The 27,000-nt window shown below is 47.8% G+C and overlaps 1 protein-coding gene across 1 annotated transcript; it reads left to right on the top strand.

The window, feature by feature from the left end:
• Window positions 1-13,082: 13,082 nt before the first annotated feature.
• GPR26 (G protein-coupled receptor 26) lies at window positions 13,083-25,854 on the top strand. The gene is made up of 3 exons (XM_068255126.1): window positions 13,083-14,125; window positions 20,204-20,317; window positions 24,989-25,854. Exons 1-3 carry the CDS (start codon window positions 13,458-13,460, stop codon window positions 25,221-25,223), a joined length of 1,017 nt encoding a protein of 338 aa, XP_068111227.1. The 5' UTR covers window positions 13,083-13,457; the 3' UTR covers window positions 25,224-25,854.
• The last annotated feature ends 1,146 nt before the right edge of the window (window positions 25,855-27,000 follow it).

Raw genomic sequence — 27,000 nt, 5'->3', positions numbered from 1 at the left:
TGTTCCATTTTGATCAGGGAAGGTAAAGCAAGCACAGCTCTCTTCATTCAGAAGGGGGCTATGCACACACAACCAAGGCCAGATTTATACTTTTTCTGCCCCTAGGCCAATTTTCTAGCAACTTCCATGTGCAGTAGTACCTCCCTCCTCCTCCTATTCCTTGATCAGCCCCCTCCTATTTCATTTGCAGCCTCTTCTTCCATATACAGCAATCCCTCTTCCATGTCCAGCCGCCCCTTGGCCAGCTGCCGACCAGGGCCTGGGCCTTTCCAGGAATCTGGCCCTGCACACAACCACACACGAGGAGATGGCGGGCTATACCTTACCCTGTTGACCTCCTTCTAAAGCTATGGAGGCAGTAGCGAGGGTCAGAGAACACACAACACAGGACCCACGCACTGATCTAATGAACACAATTACATTTCATAATGGGCTGTTTGATTTTAGAGTGGCCACACTGAAAGCTGGGCGGGGCTCTCTCTCCACTGCAGGCCAGAGATACGGCTTAATGAAGTATCTGTAAGGGTCAGTTATGGGTCACCCGTCATACGCAATCCCTCTGTTGGTGGAGGTGATGCTCGGCTCGGGCCTATACATAACTCTGTGCTGTCAGCCTATTGAGTGATATTCTATTTCCAGCCAGGGCTTTTCAAACAAGGCAGCGAAATAAAAGCGATTCTTTCATCTGTGTCTTATGAGGAAGTGTTGTCAGCGCGGCGGCGGAGCTGCGATCGGAGCGAGAGCTTCGCTGTCATCTATCTCCTCTGTATCCTGACACAAAAAAGACAAACACGAGTGGGCGGCGGTTCTGGGGGGGGGGACCCTGCGCCTCACACCCCCCTCCTCTGTGCCGCACATATTCCCTTTGTACGCCCACCTGCGTCATCCTTACTTCAATATTTATTCCTAGCTAGCGTGAATGAGGATGGGGCGTGAAGTTACAGAGCACAGTAAATATTGTACGCTTTGACTCAGTCCTTTTATGCCTAAATTAAAGGTGAGTTTACACTGTTCAAAATAAACATGCAAATGCTGGCGACACTAATGTCAGCTGCCGCTGTTCCCACTGAGAGCAGAGAGCTCCTTCGCTGGAGCGGATATGTGGAGCGAAAAGCAGTAGAGTTGTCCGGATCATGAACGATTCGGATCTTTGATCCGAATCTTTTTTGTGAGTCGAATCATCCGAATCATCAAAATGAGTGATTCGGATCGCAAAAGGGGCGGGACCAGGAGCGACACGCCCCCTCTCAGCGGGCAGCGGGGTCCTGGAAGCAGAGCAGAGATGGATCGCTCTGTTGGAGGGGAGGCAGCCTTGCACAGCCACAGGTAGATGAGAGAGAGGGGACATCGGTGCCAATGCCAGATATGTGTAGAGCACACATACTGGCTGCAATGTGCCACTCATTATAGGCTGTCTGTTCCGTAGTTGTGCACAGTGAACACATTGGAAACTTTTGGCTTAGCTCAGCACAGCTCAGTAACTTTGCAGACAGTGCTGGGCTAGAATGACAGGGCAGGCACTGTGATTGAAGGGCAATATCATCCTCCTGCATTGCTCTAAACAGCTGCACTTCACTACTGAGAATGCTTTCTTTCACTGTGCGAGGTTTGCATTTAAAGTATACAGATGACCATATAGGTGAAATATATGTAAAGCTATTGTATGATTGCAGCTTGTGGGTATTGTGTGCAAACAAACATTTCTGCTCTCTGCTCGTCCCTCTGTCCACTCCCTGCCCATCTCTGTGTGTCCACCCCCCTTCCCTTCTCTGTCTACCGCAGGGAAAGTCCTCTCCTGCCAGTCATTTCACCCCCGAATGCTTCCCTAGTAAAATGATCCGAGATTCGGATCAAAGATCCGGATCTTTTCAATGATCCGATTCGAATCATCCGGATCATTGAAAAGATCCGAACTTCCCATCTCTAAAAAGCAGCGGCGATCGCACTGAACGGCCAATCGTGAGCTTGGGGACTTTTTTAGTAGTTGGGCGTTGTCCCGCATGTAGCTGCTTTCTGTTGTGCGTCTCCTGCCGTAACTCCACCCCTCCCTTCCCTCACAGTCAGGGCCCTAACTACAAATGATGGGCAACCCCAGAAAAACTGTGATGGGCCCCGCCAATGTTTACACCCTTTCTCTTGTCTAACCCTAGTGACCCTCACAGCCTGGGGACCCACCTTGCAACTGTCCTAAAAACAAGTGTGGCCATCAGGATATTCACCCCCATAACAAGTGTAGCCACAAAAACACCTGATCTGAAGCCTGAACCCCTTTATTGGAAGAAGAGAAGGATAGAAGTTGGGGCCCCCCTCACAGCTCTGGCCCCATTGCAGAGGCGGACTTTGGAGGGAGGCAAGCGGGACAATCGCCCCAGGCCCCGCGCCTGTAAAAGGCCCCACACCCTCTGCGGCGGGAGAGCGGGCATGGTGGTTACAACTCACCTTCCTTCTGCTGATTCCCCGCAGCCTCCATCTCCTTACTCCTCCGGCATCTGTCTAGTAACGGCGCCCCCTGTGATGATGTGACCGCATGTCATCACAGGGGCCACTGTTACCAATGCGACAGATCCCGGGACAGGAAGGAGATGGAGGCTGTGGGGGACCTATGTTGGGGGAACCTACCTATCCAACCTATACTGGAGGCACTTACCTATGTAACCTATATTGGTGGGACCTACCTATCTAACCTACACAGGAGGCACCGACCTATCTAATCTATACTGGGGGATCCTACCTTTCTAACCTACACAACAGGCACCTACCTATCTAACCTACACTGCGGGCACCTACCTATCTAACCTATACTGGACCACCTACCTATTTAACCTATACTGCGGACACCTACCTATCTAACCTACACTGGAGGCACATACCTATCTAACCTACACTTGCGGGCACCTACCTATCTAACCTATACTGCAGGCACCTACCTATCAAACCTATACTGGGGGCACCTACCTATCTAACCTATACTGGAGGCATCTACCTATCTAACCTATACTGCAGGCACCTACCTATCTAACCTACACTGGAGGCACCTACCTATCTAACCTATACTGCAGACACCTACCTATCTAACCTATACTGGAGGCGCCTACCTATCTAACCTATACTGGAGGCACCTACCTATCTAACCTATACTGGAGGCACCTACCTATCTAACCTATCTAACCTATACTGGGGGCACCTATCTATCTAACCTATACTGCAGCCACCTACCTATCATATCTGTGTCTCTAGGCCTTGCACATGGCACTTGCCCCAGGCCCCGCGTACTCTAAGGCCGCCTCTGCCCCCTGCAATTGCAGGGTCTAATCCCTTGTAGTTCCACCCTCACAATGGGTTTAATTCACAAAGCATTTCCGCATTCAGTTAGGGCCCGTACATACTAGCTGTGCTTTGATTCAATTTTAGAATCGCATGTGTTTGGCTGATCACAATCCAATAGTAAGGTCCCTGCGGGAATAATGAGAATTGCGATGCACTACGCACAGTGGTGCAATGTGATCCTATGAAATCGCAATCGCAGTGTCTGCAGCGTTTTTTGAGTATTTTCATTTTGTGAAGCGCAGTAAAAAGACAATGCATGTCATTTTCATTGCATTTTTTGGGGTCCAACAGTCCCAGGAGACCTTGTAACTTCAAGGAAGTTGAAACTAGCTGGCGGCGGGAGAATGGAGGATCGTGGAGGACTGGCGCGGGACAGGTTGGCTGTAAGGAGCTGGCAGAAACTCTGTTTTTTTTTTTTACATTTTCAGTTCCGCTTTAAAGAGACTCTGAGGTCTTGAAAAAAACCCTGTTTTTACTTAAAGGGGAACTGAAGAGAGAGGTATATGGAGGCTGTCATGTTTATTTCCTTTTAATCAATACCAGTTGCCTGGCAGCCCTGCTGGTCTATTTCTCTGCAGTAGTATCTGATTAAAACCAGAAACAAGCATGCAGCTAGTCTTGTCTGATCTGACTTATAAGTCTGAACCACTGAAACACCTAATCTGCTGCATGCTTGTTCAGGGGCTATGGCTAATAGTAATAGAGGCAGAGGATCAGCAGGGCTGCCAGGCAACTGGTATTGTCTAAAAGGGAATAAACATGACAGCCTCCATATACCTCTCTCTTCAGTTCCCCTTTAAGTAACTTCATTAGCATTAATGCTACCTAAAACGCTGCATCCCTGCTGCTGAAATCCCTATTAAACCCCCCAAACACCGGTGCAAAAGTCCACGACTTTCTTGGTCGTGGATTAGGCTGCACAGGGAGACAGAGCTTTGGGCTGTAGCTCTGCCTCCATTCTCGTCAATCAGCGCTAATTGCCACCTCTCCCCCGCCCCTCTCAGTGAAAGAAGACTGAGAGGGGCGGGGAGAGGCAGCGATCAGCACCGATATAAGGGAGTAGAGGCAGAGCTGCAGCCCAAAGCTCTGCCTCTACAAGAAGCACTGCCCAAATCTCCCCCCAGGGATTTTCGGGGGTTTAAAAGTGATTTCAGCCGCAGGGATGCAGCGTTTCAGGTAGGGCATTAGTGGTAATGAAGTTGCTTAAGTAAAAACGTGTTTTTTTTTTTTTTTTGAGACTTCAGAGTCTCTTTAACCACATTGTCCACAAGTCAGTAGATATACGTCCTCTGTGACTTCATCTAAGCTACAAGACAGTAGATCAGGGCCGGGCCGAGGCATAGGCTGAAGAGGCTCCAGCCTCAGGGCGCAGTGTAGGAGGGGGCGCACAATTCATTCAGCTGTCATTCCTAATTGTGTATGAAGCAGAAAGAAATAAGAAAAGGGGATACATAGCAGTGACTGCAAGCCAGATAACTAGAGATTAAGGTGTTGGGGGACCTGGGGCGCCTCTTAGTCTAATAGCAATCAGTGTGTGACGGCTGGGGTGAGAGGGATGGAGGGGCGCACTATGGTGTCTCAGCCTTGGGTGCTGGAGGACCTTGTCCCTGCTCTGCAGTAGATATATGTCTTGTAGCAGAAGCAGTGCTGTGCAGGATTGGGCTTGCTCCTGTGCACTTTTCTGGCATTATCTGATGCAGCACTAATTGGTGAAGGGGAATATATGTTTCCTGAGCTAATGAGATTGATTTTAACTATTAAAAATACTTTTATTTTCTCACTTCATAGTGAAAAATACACTCTGTAGCATTATTTCAGAATCAAATATCTTCACCATAAATTGTGACCAGAACATAATTTAACCTTTGTGATAAGCAGTAAGAATAGCCAAACAAAACTTGTGGTTTTTATCTACAGTAGCTCTTTTTATTTTTAAACTGGAATTGATAAAACTGAGAAATGTTTTTTCTATTTTTTTCTTTATTTTCCCATTAAAATTTATAGAAAACAAAATTGTTCAAGGAGAAAAAATGGCATCCAATGAAAGCTTAGTTTGTCTTGAAAAAAACAATATATATTTCCTTTCTGTGTCCTAAGTAGGGATAAAGTTATTTCTGATTAAATAAGGACATAGCTAAACTGTCCAAACTGCTCTGGTCCATAAGTGGGGAAAAAAGTTCCGGATGCGAAGTGGTTAAGTAACTCATTCTTGTTTTTCCCACATTGCATAGACCTGAGCAGCAGAGGCCTGTCCTGAGTGGTGCATTGTCTGCATACAGTACTGTAGTGCCGCTCCTATTTAATGTTTTATAGCAGAAAGGTCAATCCACACGGCATGACAGGGCCCCCCTCGCCCGCATACAAATGACTCAGGACTATTCTCTTTATATCATTTACTCAGGAGGATCAGGCTTATTCATGTAGACAGTTCTGCACAAACTGACCGGGTCATGTGGAACGCCACACGCAACGCTCTGCTGAACCCATCCAATTACCTAGTATCTCTGCCCAGTGCACCGTCCTACTCTCAATGCTGCCACCGCAGACATGGTGGTTGCCATTATCAGGAAGGATGCTGTTTGCATGTTAACCACTTAAGTACCAGCGGTCTATGCCCCCTTAAAGGCCCACTATTGCAAAAATTGTAAAATTTAAAATACATGTAAACACATAAAAATAAAAAGTGTTTCTTGCAGAGTAAAATGAGCCATAAATGACTTTTCTCTTATTTTGCTGTCACTTACACTTAGGGACTTACAATACAGTGGGCGGCGTTGCAGAAAGTGACATCGGTGCAGCGCACGCTGGAACGTGGAAGAGGTGAGTGATCCCTGCCCGTCCCTCTTACTATCGGCAGGTGCATAACAATTTAAAGCTGGAGGGGAGCGCAGATCGGGGGACCCAGGTGAGGGAGGGGGGGTCCTAGGCCCAATACCCCCGTCCTGCTCGCTACCCCTCCAGCTCGGCAGCCAGCCGCCCCACACCACGGCCCTGACAGCGGGGATTAAGCAGCAAGATCAGCAGGAGCGACGGAAACGGCGGATGCGCGCAGCGGCGGCTAATTGAAATCTATGCCCTGCCAGCCAGGTGACCACCAAAACAGGGTGTAGATTTCAATTAGTGCGGTAGTTAAAGAGGACCTGTAGTCAAAACAACATAATAAATACTACATTTTTTTTTTTTTACAATATTAATTTATAGATTATTTAGTCAGTGTTTGCCCATTGTAAAATGACTTTCTGAAATGAAGCACAGGAGGCAACATCATTAGTCCTGTCAGGTGATCTCTGAGGAATGTTCCTTTACTGAGAGTTCTAAAGCTAGTAGAAAAGATGTCTGGTCTCGCAGAAAGTCTGGTTGGCCATGGCACTGTTTGGGTAGCAACTCCAAACTAAAGGCCAGCGCAAGCTCCATGACCAGCAGCGCAACCTAAATCCAGGGATACACGCTAGGGTCACTCTTGCAGCATAGCGTGCCTTCCTTAGTTACATGTGCTGCTTACATAGTAACTTGCGCTCCTTTAAATGCCGCCCACTGCTGTGAAGTATTGCGACCGATGTACTTCACTAGTGCGGCCGCTACTATGTTAATTATCATAGTAGGGCGCCCCCTAGTGAAGTATAGCGGTCGCATGCACGAGGACGCATTACTATGTAACAACGCACATAACTAAGGAAGGCACGCTATGCTGCAACAGCAAACCTGGATTTAGGTTGCGCTGCTGGTCAGGGAGATGAGCATAAAGCACTATTTTCGAGTGTAAATAGATTGCAAGCTGTGTGGTTCAGTTTTCCTACTGCTCCCTGATACCCAAAGGGGTTGCAAAACTGGAATGTGGGTGAATCAAGGTAATGTCAAGGTAATGGGCAGCACGGTGGCGTAGTGGTTAGCGCTGTCACCTTGCAGCGCTGGGTCCCCAATTTGAATCCCAAACAGGACTCTATCTGCATAGTTTGTATGTGTGGGTTTCCTCCGGGCACTCTGTGGTTTCCTCCCACACAAGCAAAAAACATACAGATAAGTTATTTGGCTTCCCCCTAAACTGGCCCTAGACTGTGATACATACACTACAGGATACAGACATCGGGCTGGTGCATAGCCGGCCTTTGACCTGTGCGACCAGAGCGGTCGTTCAGGGAGCCTATAGCTGACTACCTTTACTGAGGGCACCAATACCTGGCTACCTATACTGGAGGCACCAATACCTGGCTACCTATGGGGGCGATGGAGACCTTCAACTGACTTCCTATACTGGGGGCACCTATGCTTGGCAACCTATATTGAGGGCACCTACACTGAGTCTGAGGGCGTTTTTTTGCGGGAGGGCGCGCACTGCGGCTATAATGCGTGGTGCAAATTGTCGGTACTGTGCTATCATTCTAAAATTGGGGGGGGGGGGGGCGTGCTAACTGTCCCACTGATTATTTTTATTAATATTCCTGAAAGGTTCTAGCCTTCATTTTTAAGTATATTAAGGATAATGCGCTCTTTCCATCTATTCGTGGTTATTAATAGTATTTTTTGTATTATACCTACGTGACGTATCACAGAGATCTTAGCATTTGGAGTGATGTGTCACGACGTCAAAAAGGTTGGGAGCCACTGTCCTAGGAGATATCTCAGGAGAAGAGGTGAATTGCATATGGGCCTGTGTGTGTGCGCACGCGGGAAGAGGATAAAGGGGGGCACAAAAATCAGATTTTGCTCTGGGCGCTGTGAAACCTAAGACCGGCCCTGGGCTGGTGCACACTAGAGCGGGTCTGGAGCATTTTTTAAAACTCTAGCGGTTTGAAAACAGCTTGGGTAATGTATTTCAATGGGATGGTGCACACCAGAGAGGTTCGTTTTTTCCACAAATGCAAACTCCTGTCCTGCAGCATTTTTTACATTTCTGAGGCGTTTCTGCCTCAATGTTAAAGTATAGGAAAGTGGAAAACCGCTCTAAAAAGCACTAGATCAGAGCGGTTTTCCAGGCGTTTTTGTTACTGTAACAATATATGACATCTGCTACACAAAAACGCTCCAAAAAACGCTAGGCATGTTTAGAAAACCTCTCTTAGGGCCCATTCACACTTACAAAACGCTTTTGTTAGCGTTTTGCTCTGTCGATTTTGCTTAACGGCAAAAAATCGGCATTCACACTTGGAGCGATTTTCCGCGATCGCAATTAATGCTTCTATAGCACTAAACGCGATCGCCGGAAAATCGTCTGAAAATGGTGCAGTATACAAATTTGTGTTTGGCGATTTGCGTTAATCGCTGGCGATTAACGCAAATCGCCCAAGTTAGAACGGGCCCATAGGTTATTATTGAACTAGCGCTTTAAAAAGCGCTTGAGCGGTTTGCCGAAATCGCTGGCAAAACGCTCTAGTGTGAACGGGGCCTAAACATGCCTAGGAATCGCTCTAAAAATCTGCTTCTGCTGCGTTTTGCAGATCTGCTAGAGGTTTTTGGTGTGCACTGGCCCAGACACATATGGCCAGGGGCGTAGCAATTAGCCATAGCAGCTGTTATGGGGCCCTGGAGATGAGGGTGCCCAGGTGGTACCTTGTGTTATACTCAATGTACATTGCATGGAAATGTAAATTGCCCAGTCAACTCATATCCATTAGGTAGTGGCAGGTGGCATTGCTCAAGCGTGCCTATATCTGAGGGCCCCAAGAAAATGTCGCTATGGGGCCCCATAGTCTCTAGCTAAGCCACTGCACATGACTATGGTAGGGATTAGAGCGTGAGCGAGACACTTAGGCCTTGCTCACATTATAAATCGCCACCGCTATCGCAAGCGTTGAGCGATTTACTGGGAGTTTTTAAAACGCTTTTCCCTGCGCTTTGAGCTTAGAAAAGCGCTTTTGATGAGCGATTGAGATTTTGACGTCAGTCAGGAAGCGAACTCTTTGACCTGGAAAAGAATAAATACAATGGGCTTGATTCACAAAGCGGTGATAACCCAGTTATCACGCCTAAAAGACTTTAGGCGTGATGACCTTTTCACCACTGAGTTATCACCGCTTTTTCCTGCTCTTCGCGCGAAGTTACGGCGCATACGCGCGTGAGCGCGCGCGCGCGCAAAGTCCCATAGGGTTTAATGGGAGCTTCGCGCGAAGCGTCGGGTGCTGCGCGCGCACTTACGCGCGTACGCGCGGTAACTTCGCGCGAGTTTCTTCTTATCATGCCTAAAGTGAGTTTAGGCGTGATAAGGGCCTTTTCACCAGCGTGCAAACACTTTGCACCGCTTGGTGAATCAAGCCCCTTGTATTTATTCTTAAAAGTGCTTAGGAAATCTCTATACAAAGCGCTTTTTCAAGCGCTTTGCGATTTCCCTATACCTTCCATTGAGCCAAAGCGCTCAGAAAATGGTACAGGCAGCGTTTTTGCCAGTGGAAAGCAATCGAAACGCTCACGTGTGAACACTCTCATAGGAAATCATTGCACAAGCGATTTTCAAAGTTGCCAGCGCTTAAAATAATCTGCAAGCGCGCATAGGGCTTGATTCACAAAAGTGTGATAATGCTTATCACGCCCGCGCTATGCTACGTGTAAAGGTTTACTCGCGGCATGACAAAGGTTTGCGCGCATTAACGTTCGCGTGCTAAAGCGCGCGCGCACGTAAACGTTATTGCGCGCAAACCTTTGTCATAGCGCGAGTAAACCTCTACACGCAGTAAACCGCACGCAAAGCATAGCGCGGGCGATAATTATTACGCTTTTGTGAATCAAGCCCGTATGAACAAGCCCTTAAAAAGGAACTCCAGTGAAAATAATGTAATAAAAAAGTGCTTCATTTTTACAATAATTATGTATAAACTAGTTGACCTAAGCCTGTTTACAAACGGGCTCTAGGTCTCTTCACGCCGTCACCGCCACCAGTTAGTGCGCGCGCACCCATCCGCCCGACTCCCTGGCCCGTCCTCCTGTCCCTGGCCTGTCCTCCTGTCCCTGGCCCGTCCTCCTGTCCCTGGCCCGTCCTCCTGTCCCTGGCCCGTCCTCCTGTCCCTGGCCCGTCCTCCTGTCCCTGGCCCGTCCTCCTGTCCCTGGCCCGTCCTCCTGTCCTAACAGAAAAAAAGTCTCTGCGCTCTCCCTTCTCCCACAGTAATCAACAATCACTGAAAGCAGGATGCAAGACCCTTTGCGGGTACAGACTCACCAGATCCAAGGGTCTAAACGACTAAGTCTCGCATCCGGGGGTGTGCCCCCCCCCCCCCCCATCCTCTCTGGCTCTCAGGTGTCGTCTGGCGTCTGCTTCCTTCCAATGTTGCCTGTCTGTACTGCGCCCATGCACAGTACAAAAAAAACCACGGACACATAGCCAGGAACAGGAAGGATGACGCAAGGACAGTTAGGTTTTATTATAGAGGATGATTTAGTCAGTGTTTGCCAACTGTATAAGTTTTCCTCTCCCTGACTTACATTCTGACATTAATCACATGGTGACATTTTTATTGCTGGTAGGTGATGTCAGTGGAAGGAAATGCTGCTTGCATTTTTGGCGGTTGGAAACAGCTGTAAACAGCTGTTATTTCCGACGATGCAACAAGGCTCCCACGGTGTGATGTCAAGACCTCAGTGCTGTGAGGCGATGACATCATTTGTGGGAGGGATTTCACCGCAATATTAGCCATACAGAGCCCCCCGATGATCCGTTTGTGAAACGGAAAAGATTTCTCATGGGAAAGGGGGTATCAGCTACTGATTGGGATGAAGTTCAATACTTGGCCATGGTTTTTAAGTGACGAGTATACTATGTACAGGGCAGCGGAAAATGTCAGTGCAATATAAATACTAAATAATAATAATAATGTCACAGTTAGCTATACGCAGTTCGATAACCGCACCGTATTGTAGACCTTGATCTTTCTCCGATCAAAAATGGATGACTAAACCTACCAGGTTGTCTATGCAATCTTCATTCTATCTCAGCTGAAATCTAATCAGGATCAGATTGAGCCACTAGCCCTTTACTAATCATGCAGTATAGCCCTATGGCACTATCAATCTCCCACCACTCAAAGCGATTGAATTGGTTGTAAACATTGATGCATACCCTGCATACACTGGACGGACTTCCATTGGTGGAGATGTTCATTCTTGATCATCTCAGGTGAATGTCTAGCAGTACAGATGACTCACCATGTGCAGGGCCAGCCTTAGGTTTCACAGCGCCCTGAGCGAAACCTGATTTTTGTGCCCCCCGGCATCCTCTTCCTACACACACACACACTACACACACACACACTACACACACACACACACACACACACTATACACACACACACTATACACACACACACTATACACACACACACTATACACACACACACTATACACACACACACACACAGTACACACACACACACAGTACACACACACACACACACTACACACAGTACACACACACACACACACTATACACACACACACTATACACACACACACTATACACACACACACACACACACACAGTACACACACACACACACACTACACACACAGTACACACACACACAGTACACACACACACACAGTACACACACACACACAGTACACACACACACACACACAGTACACACACACACACATACACACACACTACACACACACACACGCATACTACACATACACACACTACACACACACACACACTAAACACACTACACACACACACACAGTATAGGAAGTCAGGTGTTGGTGCCCTCAGTATAGGCAGCCAGCTATAATGAAAACTGCACTGACCTAAACGGTCACAATTATTCAGCACCTCCCCTTTTTTCTTCCACCCCTCACCCTCACATAGAACAGAAAAGTCTGCATGGCAGTAACTAAGCACTGTGTCAGTACCAGGGCTGTGGAGTCAGAGTTGGTGTCAGAGTCGGGGCAATTTTGGGCACCCGGAGTCGGAGTTGTTGACTTCATAAACTGAGGAGTCTGAGTCGGGAGTCGGATGATTTTTGTACAAAATCCACAGCCCTGTTAAATATTAGACTAAGCAGTCTGAGTCGAGGAGTCAGAGCCATTTTGGGTACCCGGAGTCGGAGTTTCATAAACTGAGGAGTTGGAGTCGGTAGAGCACTCTGGCCCTAACAGCAATCACCATACCAGTTAACAGTCATTGGGCAGGTGGGGCAATCGCCATCGATTTGTACCAGGATACAACTATCGGGCTGTAGTTTGCACTGCTTCTTTAATTGCTGCAAACAGTCTTAAGGTCCTTACACACATCCAATTTTTTATCTTCCGATGACTGGTGAATTTAACCACTCCCATGTAGTATGAAGAAACCTTGCCTACACAATCTGTTCCTAGTATTCAAAATCTGTTACTACATGGCAGTGGTCAAATTGGCCAGTCATCTGCAGAGTAAAATTGGATGTGTGTACGGAGCTCTACGATAAAACTGTCGAAAAACTGTATTGTGTAATCCTAGGTACACATGATACAATTTTCTGGCAGATTTACCTGCTAGATCGATTCTCTTCCAACATGTCCGAACTGAATTGCAATCGAATTTCCGATTGATTTCTGTTCACTTCTATGGAAATCGATTGAAAAATCGATCAAAAGTCAAATCCTACAGGTAGATCTGCCAGAAAAGTATTGTGTGTCCCTAGCATAACGATTGGAAGATTGTTATGGACGTTTTTGAAAAATGCAGCCTTAGTACAGACCCCCCCCCCCCCCCCCATCCCTCCATCACTAGCCTCACCCTGCCTTCCTTAGCGATGTAAACTCAATGAGACTTCTCCAGTAGACGTTGCTAGAAGCAGACAGTACATCAGATGCCACTGACCCTGCTGCCCCCCATACAGCGAGGTGGGGGTGGTGGACATTACCCTTGGAAGACCCCCACCCCCTCAGCTTCCCCTATTGGATTGATGCTCAGAAGAAAGAAGCAGCAGTTACTGTAATAAACCCTCCCTCCTCTCCCTGTTCGGCCACCGATTTTGTTCCCTTTCTTTTTCGATCTTCTCCAGATCTTCTGCCGTCCGCTGGATGCTGAGGATGACATAAAGCGTTTCTCCAGCGGACGGGGGACTTGGGAATCGCTGATAGAAGGAGGAGGGCGCGAGGCTCTCCTCTCTCCCTGCCGGGGCAGCAGCATGGCACCGGGATCCAGGCATGCCTAGGCAGCTATGGAGCTATGGGGGATCGTGGGCTGCACCCTGGTGGTCCTGATGATGGTGGCGGCGCTGCTGTCCAACGCGGTGGTGCTGATCTGCTTCCTGAGCTGCGCGGAGCTACGTGGCCAGGTGCCAGGCTTGTTCACCCTCAACCTGACCCTCTGCAACCTGCTCCTCACCGCCATTAACATGCCCCTCACCCTCCTGGGGGTCATCCGGGGCCAGCAGCCCGGGGGAGAGGGGCTCTGCAGGGCGGTGGGCTTCCTGGAAACTTTTCTGACCAGTAACTCCATGCTGAGCATGGCTGCCCTCAGCATTGACCGCTGGGTGGCCGTGGTCTTCCCCTTCAGCTACCACTCCAAGATGAGGTACCAGGACGCTGCTGTGATCCTCCTCTACTCCTGGATCCACTCCCTGTCCTTCCCCACTGTGGCCCTCTGCCTGTCCTGGGTGGGCTTCCACCAGGTGTATGGTTCCTGCACCCTCTACAACAAGGAGCCTGAAGAGGGATCCTCCTTCCTGGTCTTCATGGTCCTCTTCCACCTCCTCAGCTACCTCCTGTCCTTCCTGGTGCTGTGTGTCACCTACCTGCGGGTGCTGAAGGTGGCCCGCTCACACTGCCGGCGCATCGATGTCATTACCATGCAAACCCTGGTGCTCCTGGTGGATCTCCATCCCAGGTATTATCTGGAAGACGGCTAACACCCTGTTGTTTACATCTCTCTGGGTTAATTCTGTTGGGAGGCGGTGAGGCAAACTAGGCAGATGCCTAAGGAGGCAGAACTATTGAGGTGGGAAGGAATGTTTAATTGTATTGCTTTTACACTAGTTTAGAGAAAGTTTACTTTCAAGAGTCATTGGGCTTGATTCACAAAGCGGTGCTAACTGTTAGCACGCCTGTGAAAACCCCCTTAGCACGTCTAAACGAGCTTTTCGCGCGTAAAACTTTACGCGAAGTGCCCATTTAAGCCTATGGGACTTAGCACGGGCATAGGACTTTGTGCGCGCAAAACTTTGCGCACAAAACTTTGTGCACGATCTGATTGAGAAATCCGGTGCTAACCTACTTAGCACCCTGGTTAGCACGTCTAAAGACTTTAGACGTGCTAAGTAGGTTAGCACCGCTTTGTGAATCAAGCCCATTGTAGCAACATATATATGATGCAATTAATTATTCAGGATACCTGCATTAAAGTGAACCTAAACTGAGAAGGATATGGATTTTTGCTTTTTAAATAATATCAGTTGCCTGACTCTCCTGCTGATCGTGTGACCACCAGTCCGCTCAGGTCCACGTGGCGGTGATTGACAGCGCCGCTCGCACAGGCGCAGTACAGGCCGACCTGGAGGTCGGCCTGCCGTCGTCGCCGGGGACTGGAAGCGAACTGCGGCGAACAGCTGCGGGGAGAGATGCGGCGATGGACATGCTGGGAGCTTGGGGCTGGAGGAAGCCCCCGGTAAGCAGCACTTATTTTGTTAAATTTGCCCGATAACTCCTTTAAAGGAAACTTAAGATAAAAAAAGATATATTTTAACTTACCTGGGGCTTCTTCCAGCCCCCTTGACTCCTACTGTGCCCACGACATCCTCCTGATCCCCTCCAGGCAATAGCAGCGACCACGGTGGGCTGGCACCCCCAGTCGGCGGCTACTGCACACGCTTGGCCGGGAGCGTTTTGTGCATGCAGTCGAACGCCAGGAGCGTGACCAGGGTGAGCGCTGCTCGGGGCCGTGCTTGTGCTTCTGTGGTCAGCACCTCTGCCCAGAGGGTATCAGGAGGACGTCAAGGGCATAGTAGGAGTCCAGGGGGCTGGAAGAAGCCCCAGGTAAATAAAATTATTTATTTATTAATTTTGACTTAAAGAGTACCTGAAACGAAGAGGACTCAAAGTTTTACTCATACCTGGGACTTCCTCCAGCCCCCACCGCGCAGATGGCCCCCACGCTGGTGTCTTTATCCTCCTAGATGCTCCGGTGGCAGCCCTGTTCTCCGTGACCAGTCAACGCAGTGCAGCCAAGCACGCTCCCACGTCTCGCTTCCGTGGCTGGGGGCGCACATGCTCAGTATGCCTGACCGGCCGCGGAGAACGAGGATGCTACCAGAGAATCTAGGAGGATTTAAATGCCAGCGCAGGAGCGATCTGCGCGGAGGGGGCTGGAGGAAGCCCCAGGTATGAATAAAACTTTTAGTCCCCCTCGTCTCAGTCACTTTAAGATTTTATTAACCGCTTAGTGACTGGCCGTAGTTAACACTATGCCACACGTGTGGCTGCTTAAGCCTGATGCGGTGTAGTTTTACCGCCACCCTATCCCGAGCACGGGACGTAGTAGCGCTTCCCCGCCGGCACAGGTCTCTTTGTAACTCGGTCAGGAGCAGCCATTTTCATTGGCTCCTGATCATTGTGAGTGAGCCAGTCACAGTGATCCAGAAGTGTAAAAAGAAAAAAAAAAGGGCTCTGGTCCTTAAAGGGACTACAGTGGTTGGCCCGAAATGAGTGAAGAGTTAATTCTCCTGGTTTCAGCATCTGAAACACTTCCTATTATCTATATACTGCTGTGTTTTGGCGTGTAACTCCGCCCTCCCAGTGATACTTACCCTAGGCTTATTATCTATACTGAATTATCCTCCAAGAGCATTGTACTGGCTTCTGAACACTCAGTAAACAAACATTCTGCAGTGATGCACCTGACAGGACTATACATTTTGCCAACTGTGATCCTTTTCAGAATCGAGTAGATGAAAGTTTTTACAATGGATAAACACTGACTACATCATTTATAAATAAATATTGTGAAAAAAAAAAAGATCAATTAAGTGCACATCTGCGCAATTTTTTTTTCTTTTTAGGTCTGGGCCCTTATTCCATTCCCATTTTGTCCTAAGTGTTCTCCTAGGAAACTATTCATCTTCTCTTTTAAGGGACATCCTAGGTGGAAATAAACTGATGAGATAAAAAATTGTATCTATCCTCCTCCTCCTAAAAATGACTTTTTAAGATATCCCACAGTTTTATGTTATATTGAAAACTAGTTTTTACTGTTTCATTTTCTCTGCTCAATGACAAGTTCATTGAAATATGCCAGAGCTCAAATCTATGAACTAGTGACCCTTTTTATCTCTGTCACCCCCCCCCCCCCCCCGGCCCGTGCCCTCCTTCTGTCCCAACAGCTACACTTGCGCAGTAGCCAAAATACGCGGGACACGGAGAGGAGGATGACGCAGGGACAGGTAGGGTTTTATTATATAATATGATTTAGTCAGTGTTTGCTTATTGTAAAATCTTTCCTCTCCCTGGTTTACAGTTTGACATTTTTACTGCTGGCAGGTGATGTCAGTGGAAGGAGATGCTGCTTGCTTTTTTTTTTTTTTGGCAGTTGGAAACAGCTGTGAAAACAGCTGTTCTTTCCCACAATACAATAAGGCTCACAGACCGCAAACCGTCAGGGCCATGGTCATGTCATCACACTGTGGGAGGGGTTTCACCACAATATCAGCCATACAGAGCCCCCTGATGATCTATTTGAGAAAAGGAAAAGATTTCTCATGGGAAAGGGGGTATCGGCTACTGATTGTGATAAAGTTCAATCCTGGGATAAAGTTCCTCTTGAAGGTATTGCAAAAAAATTTTTTTTTGTTTTCAAGTGTTCCCAACTGGAGAAGAGTCAGGAATCGGAAGATGTCTTGGCTGTCTGTAGTTCCTCTCTCGCTGCCGTGCAATATCAGGAAGCCAGACTTCCTATAGTAATGGAGTTGCCCAGAGGGTCTTGTTTTCCAGCTGGGCTGCTGAGCCAATGAGAGGTAGAGCTGTTATCAGCCAGTGAGCTCACAGACGGGGCACAGTGACTCTGCAGCCTCCGCTGTGCTGGCGTACAGAGAAGCATGTGGTGCTGTAATGCCGAGATGTGTTAATAACGCACAGACAGGCAGGGGGAGCACTAGGTAAACCTACTGCCACAGGCTCCAGTGCTGTATCAGGTTATAAGGAAATGGAGCTCTTGTCTAGAGGTATTTTCTGTAAATGACAAGTGAAGTGAGAGGGATGTGGAGGCTGCCATATTTATTTCCTTTTAACCACTTGAGGACCCACCCTTTACCCCCCCTTAAGGACCAGCGCTGTTTGTTGGGATCTGTGCTGGGTGGGCTCTGCAGCCCCCAGCACAGATCAGGGTGCACACAGAGCGACCAGATCGCCCCCCTTTTTTCCCCCCTATGGGGATGGTGTGCAGGGGGGGTCTGATCGCTCCGGTCTGCAAGCATGTTGCGGGGGGGGGGGGCACCTCAAAGCCCCCCTCCGCGGCGAAATTCCCCCCCTCCCTCTCCTACCTTTCCCCCCTGGTGTTCCGGGCTGCACAGGACGCTATCCATCCTGTGCAGCCAGTGACAGGACGTCCCCTGTCACATGGCGGCGATCCCCAGCCGCTGATTGGCCGGGGATCGCCGATCTGCCGTACGGCGATGCTGCGCAGCAGCGCCGTACAATGTAAACAAAGCGGATTATTTCCGCTTGTGTTTACATTTAGCCTGCGAGCCGCCATCGGCGGCCCGCAGGCTATTCACGGAGCCCCCCGCCGTGAATTGACAGGAAGCAGCCGCTCGCGCGAGCGGCTGCTTCCTGATTAATCAGCCTGCAGCTGGCGACGCAGAACTGCGTCGCTGGTCCTGCAGCTGCCACTTTGCCGACGCACGGTATAAGCGTGCGGTCGGCAAGTGGTTAAAGAGACACTGAAGCGAAAAAACAAATATGATATAATGAATTGGTTGTGTACTATGAATAATTACTAGAAGTTTAGCAGCAAAGAAAATATTCTCATACTTTTATTTTCAGGTATTCAGTGTTTTTTCTAACATTGCATCATTCTATAATATGTGCAGATTACACAACACTCTGCATTCAAAATGATTCTTTCAGAGCAGTCTGTGAACTAATGACCTCTCCTCTAGCAGAGAAAAAGTAAATAGTTAACAAACAGTTGAGATAATAAAAGTCAGAAAACAGCCCTCTCCAATTGCTTTTTTGCATAGAGATAACAACTGGAGTTTCTTAACTCTTCCTGTACTGGAAACAATTAGACTGATGTATCTGATCTTAATGTTTTATTTCTTAGCTGTACTACACATACAAATCATAATATCATCATTTTTTTTTCACTTCAGTGTCTCTTTAAGCAATACCAATTGCCTGGCTGTCCTGCTGATCCTCTGCCTCTCATACATTTAGCCATAGCCCCTGAACAAGCATGCAGCAGATCAGCTGTTTCTTAATTTTTTCTCAGATCTGACTAGATTATCTACATGCTTGTTTCAGGTGTGATTCAGTCACTACTACAGCCAAAAAAACCAGGAGCACTGCCAGGCAACTGGAATTTTTTTGAAAGATAATAAATATGGCAGCCTCCATTTACCTCTCACTTCAGTTGCCCTTTAAAGAGAACCAGATATGATAAAAAAAAAGCTTTTATACATACCTGGGGCTTCCTCCAGCCCCATACGCACGGATCGCTCCCACGCCGCCGTCCTCTGCTGCCTGGATCCGCGGGTACCAGGTCCCGTCATTGCCGCGAATCGGCCAGTCGCCCGGCGGACGCGGCCGATTCTCCGCATCACATGGCGCTCCCTCTATACAAGTACGCATGCCGCTGCCTACTGCGCAGCCGCATGCGTACGGGTATGGAGGGAGCCCCTGTGATGCGGACAATTGGCCGCGTCCGCCGGAAGTGACGGGCCCGGTACCGGCGGATCCAGGAAGCGGAGGATGGCGGCGTGGGAGCGATCCAGGCTTATGGGGCTGGAAGAAGCCCCAGGTATGTATAAAAGCCTTTTTCTATTTTTAGATTGTATTCCTCTCTGGTTCCCTTTAAGCAGAGATAAGACACAAATATTTACATTCTGTATTTTTCCATGGTTGTGTTGGTTTCTTCTTGTTGTGACATGGCTTATCGCAATGCACCACCTATTCACTAACCACAGCTTACAGTGCGGCGTGTGGGTTGCGGTATAACAGCATGCTGCATCATAACGCACTGCATGCAGCAGGTTACCGCATAATGCAAGCATTATGCATTAACAGCAACAGTGAAGCATACTTTGTCACTGGCTGTATTCTTCATGAATAAAATTGCTTATAGTTTACAATATTCATCATTTATAGATTATTTAGTCAGTGTGTGGCCATTGTAAAATCTTTCTTCTCCCTTATTTGCATTCTGAAATGTATCACAGGTGGCGACATCTTTAGTTCTGCCAGGTGATCTGTACAGAATGTTTCCGCACTGAGAGTTCTATGCACAGAGGATGATATTGCTTGCTTGGTAGTTGGAAAAAGACACACTGCAACAAGGTTCAGAGACAGCAAACTGTCAGGACCTTGGTCATGACATCACACTGTGGGAGGGGTTGTACCACAAAATCAGCCACACAGACCACCCCTGTTGATCCATTCAAGAAAAGGTGCAGTCAGGTGCGGTGACTGCACTTTGGTTGGGGAGATGGTAAGCAGCATGTTGGGGTATTTTTTGTATCTATAAGGCCTACTGACACAAGTGATGATATCTGGGGGCAAGTGTTGCAGTTTACATGTGGGTTGATTGCTGTATGTCATATGTGGGGTAACTATTGCATTTCAAATGTGTGGGGGCAAGATGGGGGGTTGGGGAGCATCGTCACCATGTGTCAGGAAGCAAAAAGGCTATGTTACTTGGTCAGCTGACTGCACTGTTATTTGGTCAGCTGACTGTACTTTGTTTTATCATGTACTTTAGCGTTCGGCAGCGGTGCCTGGAGGAGCAGAAGAGGAGGCGGCAGAGGGCCACAAAGAAGATCATCACCTTTATTGGAACATTCCTGCTTTGTTTTTCTCCCTATGTGATCACCAGGTAAGTTGCAATACTAAACCCATTGCTTACTGATGTCACCATCTGATCTGCTTTATAATTTCTGTGATCCAGGTGATGGTACTGGCATGTGTACACTTGCTGCAATGATACACAGACTTTTCCTTAAAAGTAGTGCCTTGCCTAGCCTAATATCCTGCCCCCTCTCAATACCAAACCCCTACCTAACCCAATCCCCTGCTCCCTCTCCCTACCTAACCCAATCCCCTGCTCCCTCTCCCTACCTAACCCAATCCCCTGCTCCCTCCCCATACCTAACCCAGTCCCCTGCTCCCTCCTCCTACCTAACCCAATCCCCTGCTCCCTCTGCATACCAAACCCAATCCCCTGCTCCCTCCCCCTACCTAACCCAATCCCCTGCTCCCTCCCCCTACCTAACCCAATCCCCTGCTTCCTCCCCCTACCTAACCCAGTCCCCTGCTCCCTCCCCATACCTAACCCAATCCCCTGCTCCCTCCCCATACCTAACCCGGTCCCCTGCTCCTGCTTGATAACTAACCCCTTCCTAGCCCAATCTCTTGCCCACTCCACCTAAATCTCTACCTAACCCAATACGCTGCTATTCCAGATGCCTAACCCCATTACCTAGGCTATACTTGTCAAACTCTGGCCCCGTGGCCCAAATCTATCCCCCCTGAGCTATCAGATTTGGCTCTAAGATAATTTCCTCTTTGCATTTAGTTTGGGCCACTCTAGACCACCAGAGAAGCAATATTTGAGGGTAAGCCCTCGACCACCAGGGAAGCCAAATGGGAAAGGGGACAGCACTATATACCAGGGAACTGTATAGGGGAAGGAGGGGGCCACTATACACCAGGAAACTATAGGGGAAGGAAAACCACTAAACATCAGGGAATTGTATAGATGATGGAGGGAGGACCACTAAACATCAGGGAACTGTATAGGGGATGGAGAGGGGCTATTAGATACCAAGAAACTTTATAAGGGAGAGAGGTGGCCACTAGACATTGAGGTCGGGCCGGGACTAGGTCCCAGAGCTTAATTTCGGCCCACTCTGTATTTGAGTTCGACACCCCTGACCTGGGGCTACTCCCCTGCTATCTTCCTATACTTATCCCACTACCTTTCCTAACACCCTGACCCCTTCCCTAATCCTACACTCACTATACTAATCTAACCCCTGCCACCAGGGTTTGTTTGGGCCAATTTCTGGGTGCGGAACTTTTTTGGATGAGAGGACCCACTGTGACGCCATTCCTTTGACTGTTCCTTGGTTTTGGGGATGATAGATGTGGAGCCAGGTTTCCTCAGTCACTGACCTAGCCAAAAATTCCTGTGCGGCTTCAGAATGGGCCAAAAACAGCTTTGGATGCTTGAGCTTGTTCCGTTTTCTGATCACTGTTAAACATTTCAGCACCCAATTTACTGCAAGCTTGCGTCACGTCTAGGATACTGGTGGAAAAACCCAACATGCACCTATGAGGTGTCCAGTATTATGAGGTGTCCAGTATCTTATTAGTGGATTTTTGCTGGTCTTCACCAATCATCTCATGTATAGCATTGCAGGTGGCTCGGCCAGCTGAGGTTGGTGGGAACCAACTGGGAGGCTCATCTTCAACAATGACATGCCCAGTCTTGAAACAAACTATCCCGACTAACCGCCTTGATATACAGCAAGTCTTCATGGGCTTGATTCAGTAAGACAATTAGTTGTCAGAGTTAACAAGCCTTATCAGAGTAACATAGCGAGCGCTACAAACTTATGCCTGCTAATTGGCAATGAAGAAAGCTCCACTCGTCCTGCCCTGAGCCCTTGCGTGTCCAATCACTTTAAAGGACATTATTTCCGCACTTTCATTGGCCCAATAGGCTGCCTGTCACTTTTACAGGAAACTTGACAGGCAGCCTATTGGGCCAATCAAAGTGCGGGGGAAATTTCCTTTAACGTGATTGGACCCGCAGGGGCTCAGGGCAGGACGAGTGGAGCTTTCGTCATTGTCAATTAGCAGGCATAAGTTGTTGCACTCCCTATGCTACTCTGATAAGGCGTGTTAACTCTTATGAGGCAGGCTAACTCTGATAAGGCATGTTATTTGTCTTAGTGAATCAAGCCCCATGAGAGAGTAACCCACTGTTTTCTATACACTGGGAAAATGTAAACTGCAGCCATTCTTACACTGTTACACTGTCACTGGGTGACTGGGTTTAATATTCAGGAAATTGGGTGGAGCCTACACAAGCCAATCAAAATTCGCTTGTTGAATTTCAAAGAGGATATTTAAATTGCTGCCATTCTTACACTGTTAATGGCAGAGTCCTCAAATCTGGTACAGTCAATCACTGGGTGTTTGGGGCTCAAATTCACCAAAGTGGGCGGAGCCACAAACGGCCAATCAGTTTTATTTAATTTCAATAGGAAAATGTAAATGATTGATGCCAAGGACCCCAAAGCTCACAAAACTTGGTCATTGAGTGACCGTGTGCCAAGGTTAGAAAATGTGGGCGCAGCCAACAACAACCAAATACATACCCGGGTAACACTGGGTCATCAGCTAGTTTTCTATAATTAGCTAGTAAGTACTTTGGCTACCTTTGTATAAATACTGTATGTATTATATCAAACTGTTGGTGGTCACTCTTGTAATATCTGAATATTACAAGAATATATATATTCTTCATGAAAGGACACCTGAGGTGAGAGAGATATGGAGGCTGCCATATTTCTTTCCTTGTAAAGATTTCCAGTTGCCTGGCAGCCCTGCTGATCTATTTGGCTGCAGTAATGTCTGAATAACACTAGAAAAAAAGCATGCAGCTAATCTTATCAGATCTAAAAATATTAGAGGCAGAGGATCAGCAGAACTGCCAGGTAACTGGTATTGCTTATAAGGTAATAAATATGGCAGCCCGCATATCCCTCTTACTTCAGATGTGCTTTAACCTCCTTGGCGGTATGAATCGCGTGGCTGCGCGGCCGCGGGAGGGTTTTTCTCACCTTTAATTTTTTTTTTTTTAGCATGTAGCTAGCCTAGCGCTAGGTACATGCTTCCCCCCTCCCCGCGGCGTCCGCCCGTCCCCTCCGATCGCCGCCGGCGCCGCTTGCCCATAAGGAAATTCCGTTCTGAACGGGATTTCCTTGAGGGCTTCCCCCGTCGCCATGGCGACGAACGTCGTGACGTCATTGACGTCGTGACGTCACAGGGAATCCCGATCCACCCCATAGCGCAGCCTGGAGCCGATTTGTCCAGGCTGCGCAAGGGGTATGCGGGGGGGGGGGGCCCATGTATCGCGGCGGGTAGCGGCGCATCTGCGGCGGGCAGCGGCGATTGGACCAAACACGCAGCTAGCAAAGTGCTAGCTGCGTGTTGGAAAAAAAAAATGATGCAAATCGGCCCAGCAGGGCCTGAGCGGCACCCTCCGGCAGCTTACCCCGTGTCCAGCACGGGGTTACCATTAAGGAGGTAAAGTCTCAAGGTTCTATTAAATAAGCATGCAACTAATCCAGTCAGACTTCAGTCAGAAACACCTGATCTGCTGCGTGCTTGTTCAGGGGCTATGGCTAAATATATTAGAGGCAGAGGATCAGCAGGGCTGCCAGGCAACTGGTATTGTTTAAAAGGAGATAAATATGGCAGCCTCCATATACCTCTTACTTCAGGTTCCCTTTAAAATTCTGATACTATCACCTAGCTCTATCCTCCGCTGGCCTTCCTAAACCCCGAGCATAGGACACCTCCCTGCAGCCATCTTTGCCCTTCATCTTCACACGCGGCTGAGACACACAGGATCCAGTATATAAACGACTGACTCTACTGGTTTTGCCACCTTGCTCCACAAAAAAAAAATCTTGAAATAAGAGAGCAAGCCAAACACACAGAAGTCTAGATTAACATTAGCCCAGGCACACCTGTTGTTCTTCTGGCATATGTAGTGTCTGAGTCAAAACCCTGGAACAAGCATATGGCTAATCCAATCAGTTTAGTCAGAGCACCTGATCTGCCTATGCTTGTTCAGGGTCTTTGGCCAAAAGTCTCTTAAACCCAGGATCAGGAGTACTACCAGACAACTGTTATTGTTTAAAAGGAAATAAATATGGCAGATTCCATATCACTCTCTCCTAGGGTTCCCTTTGAAGGATACCCGAAGTGACATGCGACATGATGAGATAGACATGTGTATGTATAGTGCCTAGCACACAAATAACTATGCTGTGCTCCTTTTTTTTCTTTCTCTGCTTGAATGAGTTAAATATCAGGTATGTAGGTGGCTGACTCAGTCCTGACTCAGACAGGAAGTGACTACAGTGTGACCCTCACTGATAAGAAACTCCAACTCTAAAACACTTTCCTAGCAGAAAATGGCTTCTGAGAGCAAGACAAAGATAAAAAGTGGAATTTCTTATCAGTGAGGATCACGCTGTAGTCACTTCCTGTCTGAGTCAGGACTGAGTCAGACACTTGCATATACCTGATATTTAACTCTTTCAGGCAGAGAAAGAAAAAAAGGAATATAGCCTAGTTATTTGTGTGCTAGGCACTGTACATACCCATGTCTATCTCATTATGCCACATGTCACCTCGGGTATCCTTTAAGATCAACAAGGATTTGGGAAAGACCTACCTCATTTCAGGATGGTGGCTTTAGATTGCCCTCATAGTAATGAGATTATGTTTCCATTGGTTTTCCCTACAGGTTGATAGAGCTCTCTTCTCCAAACACCATCAATTCTCAGTGGGGCATCATCAGTCGGTATTTGGCCTATAGCAAGGCTCTGTCAGATCCATTTGTATATTGCTTGTTACGGAACCAGTATAAGAGCTGCTGTCGAGACATGGTGAACAAACTGCTGAAACGTAGCTCTGGCAACTCCTCAACCCGAAGGGTAAACTCTTATGTAGGACACTTAGTGCCAACATCTTCGGACTAGAAACCCTATGGGACCACAAGTATCCGTGCTGCCAAGCAGAGACATGGCCGTGTCCTTCCAAACCTGGACTAGAGGATACCTCTTCGCTATTTCCTGTTGATGTAATTTATTGCCTTAATTTATGAAGAAGAGTTTTTGTTCTTTATGAGAATTAAAGTTTCTCTGTTGGACCTCCACGTCCTGCTCCGTTCTTAGCTCATGGCGTTACGTTCAGTTCCATTCCTGACCAATGTTTTGGGGGTGAAGATAAACCTGAATTCAGAGAACACAGAAAACTCTGATCTACGGATCAGACCAACCTCCTTGTATATTAACATAGACGTTTAGATGTTCCTCTGCAGGTACTTCTGCTCTATGACTAAGAACGCAGTTGAAGTCGAAGATCTTGTTCAGGTGATGACTTTGATAATGATGTCTGTTGACAATCGCATCTGTGAGTAAAGGTCACCATATGCTCAGAGTATGTGAGAGTATTGTGAAATCTGATATTGAATGTAAAGAAAATGCACTTTTTTGGAGCATTATTTCTTTTTGAAGCAACATTAGGTTATGAAATAAGACGAAGCTATGGTAAATCTGTTATAGCTGTTAAATTTACACCTCTGGTTCAATGCGGGGATCACACAAGGTGCCAGTAAGTTCTGTCACTGTAATTTGAGATACTTCTCTGTGCATCAGTGGCCTACTACATCCATGGCTGGATTCTCCATAAGGCACTGTAGGCTCGTGCCTACAGGCGCCTTATGTGGGAGAGGTGGCCCCGCCTTCCTCAGATCACTGCCCTCAGGAGCTTATGGTCTAAACCCTGTCTCATATCACTGACCTCTGTCACTTACACACTAATCATTGTCTCATGTCATTAAAGGACCTCTGTCACAAAAATCTTAAAATGTAAAAGATATGTAAACACATACAATTAAGAAGTACATTTCTTCCAAAGTAAAATTACTTTTCTCCTATGTTGCTGTCACTTACAGTAGGTAGTAGAAATCTGACAGAACCGACAGGATTTGGACTAGCCCATCTTCTCATGGGGGGTTCACAGGGATTCCTTTATTTTCAAAATGCACTTAGTGAATGGCAGTTGCTCCATCCAACTGCCAAAAAAGTGTACAGTGAGCAGGGAGGCTGGTCAGCATCTTTGTATACATCTTTTTCAGGGAATGTCTTTATAAAGAATAAAGGCCATGCTGAGAATCTCCTATGGAGAGATGGACTAGCCCAAAACCTGTCAGTAATGTCAGATTTCTACTACTTACTGTAAGTGACAGCAACATTGGAGAAAAGTCATCCATGGCTCATTTTACTCAGGAAGAAACATACGTCTTATTTGTATGTGTTTTAAATTTTAAGATTTTCGCGACAGTTCCTCTTTAACCACTTGCCGACCGCGCACTCATAACGCGCGTCGGCAAAGTTGCAGCTGCAGGACCAGCGATGCAGTTCTGCGTCGCCGGCTGCAGGCTAATTAATCAGTAAGCGCGGCTGCTTCCTGTCAATTCACGGCGGGGGGCTCCGTGAATAGCCTGCGGGCCGCCGATCGCGGCTCGCAGGCTAAATGTAAACACAAGCGGAAATAATCCGCTTTGTTTACATTTTTACAACGCTGCTACAGTAGCAGCGTTGTAGTAGATCAGCGATCCCCGGCCAATCAGCGGCCGGGGATCGCTGTCACATGACAGCGGGGAGCCTATTAGAGGCTGCACAGGACAGATCCAATCCTGTGCAGCCTCCGATCTCTCGGGCAGGGAGGGAGAAGAGGGAGGGGGAGAATGTC

Source organism: Hyperolius riggenbachi, chromosome 10, assembly GCF_040937935.1.
Source record: "Hyperolius riggenbachi isolate aHypRig1 chromosome 10, aHypRig1.pri, whole genome shotgun sequence".
Taxonomy (NCBI): Eukaryota; Metazoa; Chordata; class Amphibia; order Anura; family Hyperoliidae; genus Hyperolius; species Hyperolius riggenbachi.
This window is presented reverse-complemented; position numbering and strand designations above follow the sequence as displayed.